The sequence below is a fragment of the Colius striatus genome, chromosome 1 (genome assembly GCF_028858725.1).
Source record: "Colius striatus isolate bColStr4 chromosome 1, bColStr4.1.hap1, whole genome shotgun sequence".
NCBI classification, from domain to species: domain Eukaryota; kingdom Metazoa; phylum Chordata; class Aves; order Coliiformes; family Coliidae; genus Colius; species Colius striatus.
Window position 1 is genome coordinate 191,802,495 of NC_084759.1, and position 16,497 is coordinate 191,818,991.

Below are 16,497 nucleotides of genomic sequence, written 5' to 3' on the forward strand. Positions count from 1 at the left end.
ACTTAGTCCAACTCAGTTTTACCCAAAAGAAGACTTTACCCAAAACACCTGCCCTGGAGTGGTGGACTGTTTTAAACTTTGTATTGATGAGTATAGTCATCAGGTTTTTTACTGATTTAACTGTTCTGGTTAGAGTTCTGACTTTTTATCAACACAATTGAAGTAATATAAGATCTTGGAACGCCTAGTGTCACGCTAGCTACAAAGAGCTTTACCCAGACAGTGGATCATCAGATCCAGAGCATGAACTATTTGAAACGCATTGGTGTCTTAAATAAGCCATAGGCAAACATCTCATCATCCTGAAAATACAATGAATATTAATTTGGGACAAGTCTCTTAATGTGGTCAAAGCTGTTTCTGAGTGCTTCACCTGATTTTTTTTTATTGCTTTTCTTTGTAGGTTTGTGAGAAAGGAAATAATCCTAAATTGGTGGAATTGCTGTTAGTCAATGGTGCTCGAGAGCAGGATGTTCGAAGTGCTTTAACCATCAGTATAAAGAGAGGAGACAGCCAAATCATCAGCTTGCTCTTAAAAAAGCTTAGCCTTGATATCACCAACAGCAGTATATGTCTTGGAGGATTTGGCATTGGAAAACTAGAACCTTCCTGGCTCATTCCTTTATTCCCAGATAAACTAACTCCATTAAGAAAACAGAGTAAGTATATATAGAATTTGCTTTATGAAATGTGTTCTTATCTCTTGATAGTACTATATAGTTGTTTTAGTTCAAGACTTTCACTTAAGGGTTAGAAGGGATCTTGAAAGATCATCCAGTCCAACCCACCTGCCAGAGCAGGACGACATAGAGTAGGTCACACAGGACTTCGTCTAGGTGGGTTTTCAGTGTCTCCAGAGAAGGAGACTCTATTTATAGCATTCAACTGGTTATAGAAAGACTGACAAACCTTGAAAAGAAATCAAGTTATTTCTGTTATTTTTTAAAAGATATTTGGATTTCTTGGAAAACGGGCTTTTTTATTTCTGACACATACAGATGCAGGTTCTGCACTGGCAAGAATGGTGCTTAAATTTCAGATGAAGAATATTTCAGAGGATAAATCAAGAAGCTCCTGTGATCTGAACTCTGAAGATGGAGTGGATAAAAACTATGATTGGAATTTCATTTCTGACCCATTAGTAGACAGTATTTTTCCTTTGAGTGATGATATTGATAGTGAAGGTAATTGTTTTTCTTTTATTTTTTCTTTCATAATCTCAATCTAATATACCAGGGCTACACAAAAGCCATACATCAGTTGTTTATTTGTATTTGAGATAAACATTTCTCATGAAAAAAATACTTTTCTCTAAAATCCTGATTGTAGTAGCATTGGAAAATAGTTTATGGTGAGAAAGTATGTGCTTAATCTGCAAAATTAGGACCTTAAAGTATTTTATTCAGTTATCCATTTGAAATTATTTATTCTTGTAGAAAGAGTGGGCTTCATCCAACCAAATTTAGATATGACTATTTTTGTGCCTATTTCTGAACTCTTCTTGTGGTCAATAACCAAAAGCGAGTGCTTCAGGAGCACAATTTGTCTCGTGAAGTCAGGTGTATTGTGATCTCAAAATCCCTTTTCAATGCATTTACTGTATCTAAAGTGTGCACAACAAAGTCTGGTATAAAGCACTATATTGTCAACAAATAAAGTAGGTGAAAGAAGCCTCATCCCAAAGATATTTACTTAATCAGAAAGTGTAAATGACAAGTCTGTGTTCAGTCCAACATCATTCTTGGTAATAACGTCAGGAATCAAAATGCCTTCAACTTATAACACCCAGCATTTCTGTCTGTAATATCAGAAACTTAATAATAAGAGTTAGTGGCCTCAATTTACAACATGCCTTTTTTTTGTTCAGATGTTACTGTTGTTTTAGAACTGTCAGGTACTTAAAGTCATCACAGATGAAAAATTTACAATTTTGGAGCCACAGAATACTAGGGATTTTTTGTTCTGTTTTATTCTTTTCCTTTACCTCATTCAGCACCATTTTTAATTTCTGTAGGACTGTAGCACAGGCATGGAACAGGAAATATTTGTTGTCCCATATAGAAAAGTTGTTGAGTCATATGTAAAGTATAGTAAAGAAAATACATGCTGTGCTAACAGAAATTATTTTAGGGGTCTTAAAAGAAGCTTTGAGAAAAGGAACACTAAATGGGTCCAGGTAACCCCAAAACATGAAAGCCAGAGTGGCATTTGATGTTTTATTCTCAATAAATGGGGAAGTGTAAATTTATCTGTTAAAATACAAACTTTTTCTATTTTAAAAACTAATTTACACTGGAAATATTAAAGCATCAATGTTAGAAGCTTCAGGTTGTATTAGGAGCATGTCAAGTTAGTATGACCCATGTACTCTAAAACAGTTTGACATTCTTGGCCTGTTGCACACGCAGTTAACCAGTGAGATCCCGTTAGTATTGATGCTTTTGATATGTGTCTCTCCTTTGTATGCCAACATCTATATTACAGATGAATTCTAGGCCTCATCTTAAATACATTTTCTTACTTATTTTTCCTCCTGTGTTGTTGTTTTGTAGTAGGAAGTGAAGGTTCAGTTTTTACAAAAAAGAAGTCCAATTCCATTGCAGTTGCTGACTTATCTTATAGAGAAATGGCATTTCAAAGAGGTTCTCCTACTTTACCACGACATTCTTACTCTGTGGTAAGTCAGATCCTTATTCACTTCTGGCTTCTCATCTTTCTCCATCTTTGTTGCCTACAGCAAAATTGTTAGTAATCAAAGGTTAGGAAAAGTCATGTAACTATATGAGTTCTTGCCACACTGTTGCCATTTAAAATTTCCTTTTAATGCTGTACGGTTATTATGCTCCAGATCACTCTGCATGTTAAGGTTCATTTCAGAAAACATTTGTGAATTGCTCAAATTTCCAGTCTGATGTTGAAATGCGGGATAGACAAACTGTGTGCCTATTCACAAACTACCCCTTAGTGAAGCTACTGTGATGAATGAAGAGAGACTGATTCTGTAAGAAGACATAAGAGGACAAATCAGTGGAATTAAAAGTCAGGTTTGGTTGGAGGTTTTCAAAACCCGCCTGGACACATTCCTGTGCAACCTAATCTAGGTGAACCTGCTTTGGCAGGGGGATTGGACCAGATGATCTCTAAAGGTCCCTTCCAAGCCCTACCATTTTGTGGTTCTGTGATTCCTTTGAAAGGAGATTGTCTCTTTCTGTTGACTGAAAAGAGAAACTGGAGAGGCTGGCTTCCCTAGGGAAAGCCACTTTTTGTAATATCCTGCTCCATCCTATCACCCCACCCATTAAAGTTATTTTAAGTTGCCAAAAAAATGCACTACTTCTGTTGCACTTCACATCTGCTGTTCTTTCATGTTGTATGGATCAGTAAGTTTGGTAAAGATGTGACCTATTGTTATTTTGTTGAAATGTACAGTGTCTGTGTGTACTCCTTGGAAGTTCTAATAAGACGAAACCACAATAAAAAGAAATCTCCTTAACTTGGATCATTTCAGATATCTGAATATGTCCATAACTGGCTTTGTTCTCTTCTGGAATGTTACAGGGACCTGGCTCAGATTATGAACCCTTAATGAAACAAAGAAGGAAATTCTTGCCGTCCGATGAATCCCTCAGTAAGTAAACTACACAATGTAACAGATGTAACAAATTTTTCATCCTTAATGCTTTCACAAGCATAGCTAGCATGCAAATACTTTAGCCAGATTCTCTCTTTGTTTGCAAAGAGGATTCACATTAGAAATACTGCAACAGAGTACAATTAAGAGGGATGAGGGTTCTTACCCGGGCTTCACAGTTTATGTAGAATCAAATAATCAGTGACATTTCTTGAATGTCCTTCTTGGCTTTCAAAAGCTATTTCTGTTGCACAGTGCCTAAGTGTCCATCTCTTAGTGTCCGTCTACTGTGTACAAATGTCTGTTTCTTCATGGATTTGGATCTTAACCAATATCCAAACATTCACTGTCTCTGCGTCTTCAGATCCCAAGCTGATTGATCTTAATTATGTGATAAATTAAATCATGCTATTTTTCTCTTTTTAATTTTTTTATAGAAAGCACTTCAAGGTTTTTACCGCATATAAGATCATCAGACAGTCTTTCTTCATTGACCTCAGAGAAAGAATATATTAAATCACTAGATCTTTCATCAAATGAGCTGGAGAACATTGATGCCATCAGCCAGAATAGCTGCTTAACTAGTCATTTGGAACATCTTGAGAAGCTAGAGCTCCATCAAAATTCTCTTACAAACATTCCAGAACAACTGTGTGAAGTAAGTCTGCATACTTTTGTGTAATACCTGTTGGGATTAGTTACAATGAATTGTCTCTAACAACGTAACCGTAACAATAGTACACATGCATAGGGTGGTGTATTTTTGCATGCTTCATACATTGCTTCAGTTATCATTCAGTAGATTTATGTTCAGCTAGAAATAAAAGTATTTTTATTGAACTGTTTCAAGTCATTTACTGCAGAGAATTGCTTTTGGACACAATATATTGAATAACAATAATGTAAATGAAACCAAGAACTGCAGGCAATTAATATTTGTGAAATTTTATGAAACTGATATAATTAATTTTGAAGAATTCTTTATATTTTATTCTGTAATAGAAATATTATTGTTTACATTGGTATCATAGACTCATAGAATGGTAGGGTTGGAAGGGACCTCCAGAGAGGTGTGATTGCTATTTTCTGCTATTTCTCCTACTGAGATAAATACAAGTAAATTAATAGATTGTATAAAATGTGACTCAATTTGAACCTATACATTCATATTTTGAGATTTTTAAAAGGAGTTATTTTCTTTCAGAACTTGAAATGCCTGACTTACTTGGATTTGCACAGTAACCGATTTACTTCTTTTCCAACTTACTTACTGAAAATGAACTGTATTGCAAATCTTGATATCTCTCGAAATGACATTGGACCTTCCTTTGCTTTGGATCCATACCTCAGATGTCCAACTCTAAAGCAACTTAATCTTTCATACAATCAGCTGGTGTGCATTCCTGAATTTCTTACAAATGTTGCCGAAAATTTGGAACAGCTGTTGCTAGAGGGGTGAGTAGCATTAGTGAATGGTTTGTAGCCTGAAAACATAACAGAATACATTTGTCATCCAGAATGATGACTGTTATAGCATGGAAGGGATTAAGTCAGTCATGGAACACTGACATAATCTTCTAAATGTGTTTGATTGCTGCAATTTTCAGTGTCGTATTACAAAGTATGTGAGAATATCTGCAGGCCTTGACAGAATCTAATAACATTGCAGTTTCAGTGAAATACTACAAATGCTGGAGTTTGGCATTTTTCCACTACCATACTATTCATCCACAGGACTATCTGTGTTTTAACATACTCAACTAGGTTTCCTGTCAACAGAACAGTTTCTGCTGTATTTCATATGTACCAAAGATTTTTTTGGAAGTACGATTCATGGCATTGCATTAATTAATGTGGATGTATTTTAAATGGCAGAAGCAGAGAAAATACGTCATTTTTTGTTTACCACCACTTGTTTGGTTTTTGTTGTGTTTGTTAATGAGTGAGATAATTCATACCGATTCAGAATTCTTAAGAATGCTATTATTGGTAGCTCTGCAAGCTGCAGATACCATCTCATTCATTTTCCACAAGTTTTTTTTTAAATAAGATGCTGACATATTTTACACAGAAGTTCAGACAGAATAAAGGTAGCAACATATGTAACTAAAACAAGCAGTATTAAATATGTGAATCAAATTGGAAGAAGCAATATATTCAATTCAAAATCCTGTGCATTTTTTCATTAGCTTTATTTTGAACTTTATTAACAATATATTACCCTTGCAAAACAGTACTGAATGGTATTTTCAGAATTTTCATCTTTCCGATGTTCTTCCTAGGATGCATTGTTCGTAACATATCACTCATCTTGAATTGTATCCCTTATATGGAATTCCATTCTGTTTTTTTTAGATTGATAGTCATTCTGTAGCTCTTTGTGTGGGACTGAGGTGCTATATATCATCAGGAAATGACACCTCATAGTACATTCTGACATTTACTGTCCAGATTAACTAAAACAGTATTAATAACAGTCATGTTATTCCATGTTGCCACATGTACCAGTGTTTTTGATGACTCATCAGTCTATATAAAGATGTCTTATTTTTGGTTGACCAGTGTAAGGATATCATTGTCAGATCAATATTCTTTACTTTCCTTTTTTAGCTAGTAGTTTTTGAATAAAACATGGATTTTTTTTTTCTTTTAGAAACAAAATTTCATGCTTATGTTCACCCATATGCTTGAAAGAACTGAAAATTTTAAACATTAGTAAGAACAGTATTTCATCCCTTGCTGAGAACATCTTCATGGGCTGTACGAAACTGGAGCAGGTCAATGCCAGGATGAATGCACTTGGTAAGTATCTATGAAAATAGGATCCACCTTCTAGAAGCTATACCAAGTCACAAAATTGCTCAGCCACCAGTGTTTAGAGTCTTCAAAGAATAGAAGAGTACCCCATAGGCCTGTCGTTGCTTATACAGTTCCCTAAGCATCTAAATGATTCTAGGATTCTAAGTATACCCACACTGTCTCCATCACTGTCTTCTGAATGAGATAGAGTGTGTGATTCATTTGCCTGAATGCAGGTGGCATGTGAGATGCCCTGAGATATCCCATTTGTCTTACAGCTTCTGATCCAGAAAAAGCAGTTCTTGCATAGCTCCTATGATGTGTCTCCAAGCCGTATGCAGATAGCTCAGGTACCACAGGGCATATCACCTTCACTAGAAGCCAGTGTTTCAGCAGTTGAATTGATCCCACAGTGTGTTTTAGTGGCTTTGCAAATTTTATGCAAAGGTGTCAAAATTAATTTACCTATGAAAGAGACAAATTGCATAAGTGAAATTTGAATGTCCTTGCAGGAGTTCATAAGGTACTCTCAGAATTGATTTCTATCTTCAAGATATAAAGTCTTCCACTTTGTACCTATTGTCACACTGTTTCAGAAGGCAGCTCTTACATCTGCATTAAACACAGCTGAGCCATTAGAGTCATTTTTATATGCATAGTACCCACCAGTCTCTGGGTGAATCGTGTGAATGTTATATATACTGGCAATACAGTAAAATCTGAGTAAGGTTTAATGCCAATATAAGGTGAGCTACAATAGTACGTAATGGGATAAAAGCTAACACATTAGCTCAGTTCTAAACTTATTTCATTTGGGGAGTTTAGTTTTAAATATGCTTTAAAAAAAAGATTCAGATTCTGCCTTTGGTAGCTTGTACAGGACCTGTGTATACAGGTCAACAGACTGATCTTTGAATCTGTCTTGGATTTTAGGAAATTTCAGTCTTAGAAATAATTTGAACAGTTATGAAAAGTAATAGGATTAACCTCTTTTTCCATTCTAGAAATGATACCTGACTTGTCATCCAGCATAACAAGCTTAAAATTATCCCAGAATAATTTTATTAACGTTCCAGAAGCAATTCTTCTTCTACCACAGTAAGTTATTATTTCATTTGTTTATGTTGATGTCAAGTTCTTGATGGAAAGGCTGATGGAAAAAAGCTGACCTCTGTTAAGCAGAAAATTTTACATGTTTTATTGTTTTTCCAGGAAGCCCTCTCTAATAGGTTAAATCCCAAATGTAGTAGCTGTTAACTGAAGACAAATCAGTCACATTTTCTTCATTATTTTTAGAATTTCCATTCCTCAGATTCAAATCAGTGATATTGAAAATATATTGCTCGACTGCTGAAGCTGACAATTCTTGATGCAAAAACCTGAATTAATTTATTATTTTCTTGAAACCAACAGTAAAAAGATACTGACAATATTTCATTTTCAAGAAGTTCTGCACACTTCTGCACAAGGCCCCTGAGATCAGTTTTTAGCTTCCCAATATCACAAGATATTTATTTGCAAAGAATGACACTTCCTCTAGATGGAATTGTGATTAAGATGCATGTGACGTTTATTTTGCTATACCTTCAAAGCATTACTCATGTGAAAATCAAACTTCTCCTTTTTTTTCAAGAAGTTACTGAACTTACTGGGTCACTGGTATCAGATCGTGGAAGGAGTGCTCGGAAGGGATGATCAGATCAGTTATCTAATAGATGTGGGTAGATATGAGTGCTGATGGCAACCATGGGAAGGGCAGACCCACAGATTTGTGAACTGACATCAATCAAATTTACACAGAGCACGTCATTATTAACATGACATTCCACTGTTTCAGCATGCTAACGTTTATATTCACAGCAGCAAATGTAATGGATGTGTTGAAAAAGGTGCAGCTTTCAGGTTGTACATCTCCCAGTCCAGACAAATCAATAAGGACCTGCATGGATTTTTTGCATGCTTCATACTCCACGGTAACAAAGGCAGCATATTTGTCCAACAGATGTCTTAAAGAAATTAAATCTTTTTGTTAAGGTAGCTCTTAAATACATTTGTAGTTTATGCACGTACATGTGTTTGCAAACATGTATTCATAGAAACACACAGATAAAAGAGTGAGATATCCATACCATCTGATGTTAGGAACAAGAAAGAGAGCAGTTCAGATCACCTAGTGAGATCTATTGTTTATAAATGGAATCTTGGGTTCTAGAAAGTTAATACCAGGAAGTTCTCTGTTGTTTTTTTTTTAAATTTGAAACTTATAAAAAAGCACATGAAAATACATTTTAGTGTTGCAACTAAATATTTTAATACATTTATTCTAGTAAGTTAGACGTTGCAATTAACAGTGTTTGCAGTTGTTCACAGTTGAATTACTAAATATTTGCATTACAGAAGGGTGAACCAGATTTGTGTCTTTCACTAATGTGAACAAAGCCATTCATGTCTGCAAGCACAGAAGGAAGGAGAAAGTGGACTGTTATCACAATATGTGTGCTTATTTAAACAGACTCACTCATTTACTCTCTGAAACATATACACACAGTACAGTGTGGATGTTTGTTGTCATGACCAGCCAATTTCATTCACAGACAAATACACTGAAAGAATATTACACTGAATCAGTCCTGTCTATTTCCTTATTATTGTTTTCTGAGGTAATGAAGATCTAATTATCATCTTCATTATTTTTGCTCGTAGTAGTAATTCTGCATCTTCTTCGATCTGCATTCCTGCTAGAAGACTGTCCTGATATCTAATCAATTTGTTTATTTATTAAAAATAATAGTTACAGTTAATCTCAGTTTTGTTTTTTTCATTTACTAACTTCTCTCTTTTTTATTTTCATGCTTTTAGTTTGCGATCGGTAGATTTAAGCCAAAACAGGATCATAAGCCTGCCTGGACCAATGCACTGGAAATCATTAAACTTAAGGGAGCTGTTATTTAACCATAATCAAATAGACGTCTTGGACTTGAGTGAAAAGGCATGTGCATGGTCTAGACTAGAAAAGCTACACCTGTCCCACAACAAGTTAAAGGAGGTAAAGTGTAAGATTCTTCCTAAAGAAAATTAAATGACTTTTCAGTCGAATGCAATTTTTCAATGCCTGTTTGATCTGTTTTCTTCTATTTGTCCTATTAGTAAAATGGTGTGTTAGTGCAAGAAGTACTTCAGGTGAATGAAAATTAGCATGTTCTATTATGCTTTTCTGACTGGGATGTGGCATATAATTAGTTTGTGTAATGAATTCATTATGAGATCCATTAGTGTGGGTATTGGACTTGTTTATTGTAAAAAGTTAGACTACAACAATAAAAATAATACCTGGTTTTGTAAATACTTAATGTATTCATGCTCATATTGTTCTTTTAATGTTTAATCGCCCATTAAATGTTCTTTTCTTTAGATTCCTCCTCAGATTGGCTTCCTAGAGAACTTGACTTCTCTGGACGTAAGTCATAATCCTGATTTGAGATTCTTTCCAGATGAAATGGGAAGACTGTCCAAAATCTGGGATCTTCCTTTGGAAGGACTCCATCTTAATTTAGACTTCAAACATGTGGGATGCAAAGCTAGAGACATTATCAGGTTTGTTGCCCTGTTATTCTTGGATATTCTTGTTTTACAGTCTACATGTCCTTTTTGAACAGACATGCTGGTTTGTCATATGAAATCCGTCATGCTACTCTATGGAAAGTGACATATCAGCACATGCATATAAAACAGATTGTAGTGATTTAGACTATTAACGATACTAACTATTGAATTTGATACTTCTCTAAATCATGCAATAAATGGTGCTCACCATTTCTAATATGTTTCTTGTTTTCCTGAGTGCGTTGTACAAAGCAGATTTTTGGGTAATTTCAAAAATAACCAAAAAGCCCACATTCAGATTTAAGCTTTAACTATCAAATCAGAAATTAGAATCAGCTGTTAAAACCCCAATAATACCAAACAGATATTGAGAATTTGAAGAAAATGATAGGGGTTTAGATTTTCCTTTGGTCTTGTTTCAGTTTTGTTCTTTAAGATACACTTCAGTGATTTCTACAAATTTTTTAATGCCAGGTTTCTTCAACAACGACTGAAGAAGGCTGTACCTTATAACAGAATGAAACTCATGATTGTTGGAAACACTGGCAGTGGGAAAACCACCCTGCTACAACAACTAATGAAGTGCAAACGAACGGAATTGGGCTGTCTGAAAGCTACAGTAGGCATTGATGTAAAAGACTGGATCATTCAAGGAAAAGGCAAAATGAAGAAAGAGCTTATATTAAACGTGTGGGATTTTGGAGGTATTGCAAGAGCTTATTGTCCTTTATTATTGTGTTTTCTAACACACTAATGCATTACTTACTCTTAGAATTATCATGGGAAATTTTGAAATGTGGACAGTAGACTCATGGAGACTTACATCAAAAGCCAAGTGACCACTAATAAATCAGTGAATTCTCTAAATTGGCAGCTAATCCCTCAAATTTAGTATAAAGCCTCAGGAATGTCTCATCACCACATGTGACCCAACCACTTGTTTCAACCATAGCACTCAAGAATTGTCATTTCAGAATAGCAAGAAACTGCTTGTAATCACCAGAAGAGTCGTATTCCACTCAGCTCTGTTTCTCCCTTTTATAATCTGGGTCTCCCTAGGCTCTACAGCATCACTGTTCCATGAGGTCATGGAAAACAAAGCCTTAGGAGACGTCTTTGAACTTTGGGCCGCTGGAAAACGTTCTAAGTTTGGGGGATTCCAGAAGCACTTCTAAAATTCAGGATCTTTTAGACTATAGAAGAGTTATTCTTAAACATTGCTCTGTGATCACTTAAATATAGTTGTGTGTCACAGTAATTAGGCACAGAAGAGCAGCATTCAAGCTATTCAGTCCAGCTTCAGCTGTGATTTTAAGTGCTTAATTGTGTAATCTTAAGAGTCTTATTTTGAAGCTGCTGAAAGGATAGGAGAATGGGAGGGAAGAGGAATGGAAGGTGTGAGGAAGAAATTACATATTGGAATTTTAAAAGAATCATGACCTTTCAAGTTGTCTTTGCAGTAGTCATGTTTATCCAGTTGTTAAATCTTACACTTCTTGATTTAAAACTAGCTTAGAAATTTCAGCAGTACACTTCAGTCACCTAAAGTCACATTTAACCTAACTAAAATTCATAATTATTACAGGTTTCATGTCAATTTAGATCGTTTTCTATAAGCATTAATTTAATTTGTGGATTAGTGATCTGAGAATAAGTGTTCTGCTGTCTTTTGGTGACCTGAAGATGTTCAATAAGGGAAGTACTAAACAGTGGAATTTTTTTATCATTAGGACAAGAAGAGTTCTACAGTACCCATCCTCACTTTATGACCCAAAGAGCTTTATATCTTGCTGTTTATGATCTCAGCAAAGGACAAGCAGAGGTGGATGCTATGAAGCCGTGGCTTTTTAACATCAAGGTGAGCCATAGATAGGTACAGAATGGAATTGCAGTTTCCAGGGAGCTGTTGGTGAACAGCAAATTAACCATGAATATTTTTATATAGAGGAAGTGGAAAGAAGCTTTACACCAAATAAAAACAATAAGATGAAACAAGAGCTGACATACATCATATATGAAAATAATACAAAGACCTGATCAGCACTATTTTGTACTTAAAATGGTACAGAGTGATGCACAAAGGAATAGTTTGTATGCTTTGACAAGAATTTAAATTTACTTATAAAAATAAGAAAGGGATATTGTTAAAGTGATGAAGAGTGAAACCTGCTTTGTCTTTTACATGGTTGTAAATTCTGGGGAGATTAGAACTTGACTAATTTGAAACTAACTAGATGCAGGTTTGAAATCATGCTGTGACGTGTATGCTTAGCATTCTATTGTTAATAGGAATGATTCCAGGACTATGGTAGGGAAATCATCTGGGATTGAAATTGCATCTGGGAAGGAACAACTCCATGCACCAGTACAGGCTGGGGGTCGAACTGCTGGAGAGTAGCTTTGCAGAGAGAGACCTGGGAGTCCTGATTCATAGTAAGCAAAATATGAGCCAGCAATGTGCCCTCGTGGCCCAGAAGGCCAATGGCATCCTGAGATGCATCAACAAGAGTGTGACCAGCAGGTCAAGAGAGGTTCTGCTGCCCCTCTACTCTGCCCTGGTGAGGCCTCATCTGGAGTCCTGTGTCCAGTTCTGGCTCCACAGCTCAAGAGGGACAGAGAACTTCCGGAGAGAGTCCAGCACAGGGCCATCAAGATGATCAGGGGAATGGAACATCTTTCATAGGAGGAAAGGCTGCAGGAACTGAGGCTGTTTAGTCTAGAAAAGAGACTGAGTGGGGATCTTAGATATATCTTAGATATGTATATATATCTTAGATATATTTACAAGTATCTAAATGGTGGTTGTCAGGAGGTTGGGGCATCCCTTTTTTCCATAGTAGCTAGCAACTACGGGATGAAGCTGGAACACAAAAAGTTCTATTTAAATATAAGATAAAACTGTTTCACTGTGAGGGTGAGGGAGCCCTGGCACAGGCTGCCCAGAGGGGTTGTGGAGTCTCCTTCTTTGGAGGTCTTCAAGACCCACCCTGACATGTTCCTGTGTGACCTGATCTAGGTGACCCTGCTTCTGCCGGGGGTTGGACTAGATGATCTCTAAAGGTCCCTTCCAGCCCCTACCATTCCATTATTCTATGATGTAAATGGTCTGAGAATTTGCCCATGTATTTTTCTTCTGTTCTAAGTGTTGTATTTACACTTGATGAAATCACCACATGGTGAGCAAACATTACTTGTCTTCTCCTTTTGTATGATGGTTAGCCATGGCTGGGCCATGCAATTACATGAAGATTTTGTATTGTGACCCTGTTTGTTAATTAATTGTTTTTTTCACTCTTTCCACCTTGAGCAGTGATACAGAACAGAGGATTACAATCAATTTAGTGTTGATGGAGACCATTTCTGATGTGTTTGCCATGCAGTACTTGCAGGCATTTTGTTACTGCACTGTTCCAATGACAACTAGCAGACCACCCTTTGCTTTTCCGTTTTGCTGGGCATTTTTTATGAAAATAACAGGTGCTCCTCCATTTTACCAATAGTGATATTCATCTGCAAAGAATGAAATCCAATTTTGCTTCAGAAAAAGCTGATTTTCTAATATTTCTATTTTGAAATTAGATTTCTTTCTGTTAAAAAAGAATGTTTCGTATTTCTAGGCTGAAGCATTTTTACTGCCTTATCCAGCCAAGGCTGTCATACATATAAGATTGTAAAGACATGAACTAACATTTCAGATTTCAAACTTATTTAAAAGAGGTGTATTTAAAGAGGGAGAAACAGTTGCTTTTTTTATTCTATTGATTGTTTTGACTAAATTGTTCACATTTTATGTGGATAGGAATTGGTAACAGCCACTCACTATTGAGTTAATCGACTGTATGGATATTACTCACAGGCTCGAGCTTCGACATCCCCTGTCATTCTTGTTGGCACTCATTTAGATGTTTCTGATGAAATGCAACGTAAGGCCTGCATAACTAAAATTACTAGAGAGCTGCTGAATAAACGAGGCTTCCCAGCAATCCAGGATTATCACTTTGTGAATGCCACGGAGGAATCCGATTCCATCATCAGACTTCGGAAAATCATCATAAAAGAGAGTCTTCACTTCAAGGTAAGCTACCTGCTGTTCATAATGTTGAAAACATCCTAACGTCCTGCAGGGCCACCAAAATGATGAAGGGAGTGGAGTATCTCCCTTATGATGAAAGGCTGAAGGAGCTGAGGCTCTTTAGCTTGGAGAAGAGGAGACTGAGGGGTGACCTCATTAATGTTTACAAATACATAAAGGATGGGTGTCAGGACGGTGGAGCCAGGCTCTTCGCAATGATGTCCAATGGTAGGACAAGGGGCAGCAGGTACAAGCTGGAACATAAGAGGTTCCAAAGGAACACAAGGAAAAACTTCTTCACTGTGAGGGTGAGGGAGCACTGGAACAGGCTGCCCAGATGGGTTGTTGAATCTCCTTCTCTGGAGACATTGAAAACCCACGTGGATGAGTTCCTGTGTGACCTACTCTAGGTGGTCCTACTGTGGCAGGGGGGGTGGACTAGATGATCTTTTGAGGTCCCTTCCAACACTTAACATTCTGTGATCCTGTGAAGATTCTGTGAAGATCCAATGCATACTAAAAAGAATACTTTTTTTCATTTCTACAATATCAGTCACCTGTATTGTCATACCGTGTTAAAGAGAAAAGGTGATGTCCTGTGCTACTAATGACAGCAGAACTTCACCAATCAATTCTTCCTAATTACTGCTCAGAAGAATTGATAAATACAGCATGTGCTCTATAACCAGCCTCATGCTGGTGGTGTTCCAAAGGAAAGAGTACAGCTGACGTTTGTAGAGGTGTATGTAACCCTGCATCTCACCGTACTTCTTCAGTACTCAGGAGAAGTTCTGCTTTTTGAAAACATTTCACTCTTAGGTACCTAAAAATTGTTCCTGTAACATCCACATGTCTTGTGGCTATGATTTACACTGATGTTTGAACTTCTAATGTTAGGTAGCCTGAAGGAAAAAAGATAGTTTCCGTAATAAATGTAAACACTTTGTCAAAGGAATGTTACAAGGTACCTTGCTTAGAATTTAGATGAAGTGAGATAACTATTCAACATTGTCATCATGTGCTTTGAGTCTTTAAAATTATACAAGGAGCTAATTACATTTTCACAGGGTAGTAATTACATTTATAACACAAAAATGCAACAGTGCCATGGTACTTTAACTTCTTTGAGAGGAAGATTACAAACTGAGAAGCTGATCTGGAAATGTTGGGAAAATTATTTCCCATTTCCTCAAAAAAAAAAAATTAGCCCAGCACCTGTGGAGAATGGAGAACCTTGTTATGTGCTAGCTAATACCAAAGGCCAAAGGAATTCTCCAGGAAGGAGCTCAGGCTCAGGAAACAGGCAAAGCACCCAATTCTGTTTCCCCTGTGTGTCACTAACCTGGCTAAATTTATTACTTCCTCTCCTCTTGCCCACTGCTTATCAGAAATGGAGACTTTTAATTGAGCTACTACCCATTTCCCTCTAGCTTATCTAAAGACATGTTGAGAGCTATTACAGATTACAAGAGGTATCATTTTTCATTGGCCTAGTTTTTTTAACATGAGATGTGTGACATCATCTGCTCACACAGTGAACATTTTCCTTTTAATTCACATCAAAGCTTCTCTTTGAACTGATGCTTCTGAGAAGACATAATTTGTATGTGTGTGTGTGTGTGTGTGTACATGGAATATGAAAATATTTCCTTCTTTGAGTATTCATTTATAGAGAGACATCCATATAGTAATTCTGAAAGAAAAATCTGTTATATCAACCTCTCAGAACCCATGTGAGTCAGTAAATAAGTCTTCTTTCTTGCTGCAGGTATTGAGAGGACGTACCCACCTTATATCTTAGCTTTACTGTCTGCTTTTTGCATGAAGAAAATAATACATTTATTATTAATCCTAATTATATAGATCAGAGATCAACCAGTGGTTGGTCAGCTAATTCCTGACAGCTACCTGGAGCTGGAGAAGAGAATTCTGCTGGAACGTAAAAACGTGCCAGTGGAATTTCCCGTGATTGATCAGAAACGCTTACTGGAGCTGCTACAAGAAAGCCAGTTACAATTGGATGAAAATGAACTCCCTCATGCCGTTCACTTTCTGAATGAATCAGGTAAAATATTATGTTCAGTGTATGTTTGTTAGCACTTTGGTGCACTTCTGAAGCAGACAGACCTGTATGCATCTCTCACAAGGCTGCTACAAAATGTTGAGCTGAAACGCGTAAGCTTGGGTAACATTAGTTTGATAATGCAAGTTGCTATATCATAAAAGAATTCCATGATCTAAATGATCACTAGTGGAGCAATTTATATCTCTTAGAACTCCTTGAAAGCATCGTACCCACTGGTTAGACAGCACAGTTTCTGAAGAAAGATGCAATTACTGTAATAGTTTGACTAGAGTAGTTGTTGGATGAATATATGTAACAGGAGGAGTC

At 36.5% G+C, this 16,497-nt stretch overlaps 1 protein-coding gene across 6 annotated transcripts in view; it reads left to right on the plus strand.

Annotated features, from left to right (window-relative positions):
* The window catches only part of LRRK2 (leucine rich repeat kinase 2), a 74,042-nt gene that overhangs the window by 29,253 nt on the left and 28,292 nt on the right, over window positions 1-16,497 (plus strand). For 5 of the 6 annotated variants that reach the window (XR_009820892.1, XR_009820890.1, XR_009820891.1 and 2 more), the window contains 14 exons: window positions 404-659; window positions 999-1,184; window positions 2,553-2,677; window positions 3,559-3,628; window positions 4,069-4,289; window positions 4,836-5,086; window positions 6,285-6,433; window positions 7,435-7,528; window positions 9,290-9,476; window positions 9,843-10,024; window positions 10,508-10,737; window positions 11,764-11,891; window positions 13,890-14,108; window positions 15,969-16,170. Coding sequence is in view for 3 of the 6 variants with exons in the window: in XM_062018689.1 (XP_061874673.1) it covers window positions 404-659; window positions 999-1,184; window positions 2,553-2,677; window positions 3,559-3,628; window positions 4,069-4,289; window positions 4,836-5,086; window positions 6,285-6,433; window positions 7,435-7,528; window positions 9,290-9,476; window positions 9,843-10,024; window positions 10,508-10,737; window positions 11,764-11,891; window positions 13,890-14,108; window positions 15,969-16,170 (2,500 nt within the window). In the remaining 3 variants the exon portion in view is untranslated. The remainder of the gene's footprint in view (window positions 1-403; window positions 660-998; window positions 1,185-2,552; window positions 2,678-3,558; window positions 3,629-4,068; window positions 4,290-4,835; window positions 5,087-6,284; window positions 6,434-7,434; window positions 7,529-9,289; window positions 9,477-9,842; window positions 10,025-10,507; window positions 10,738-11,763; window positions 11,892-13,889; window positions 14,109-15,968; window positions 16,171-16,497) is intronic. The other variant, XM_062018709.1, reaches the window with a different exon arrangement.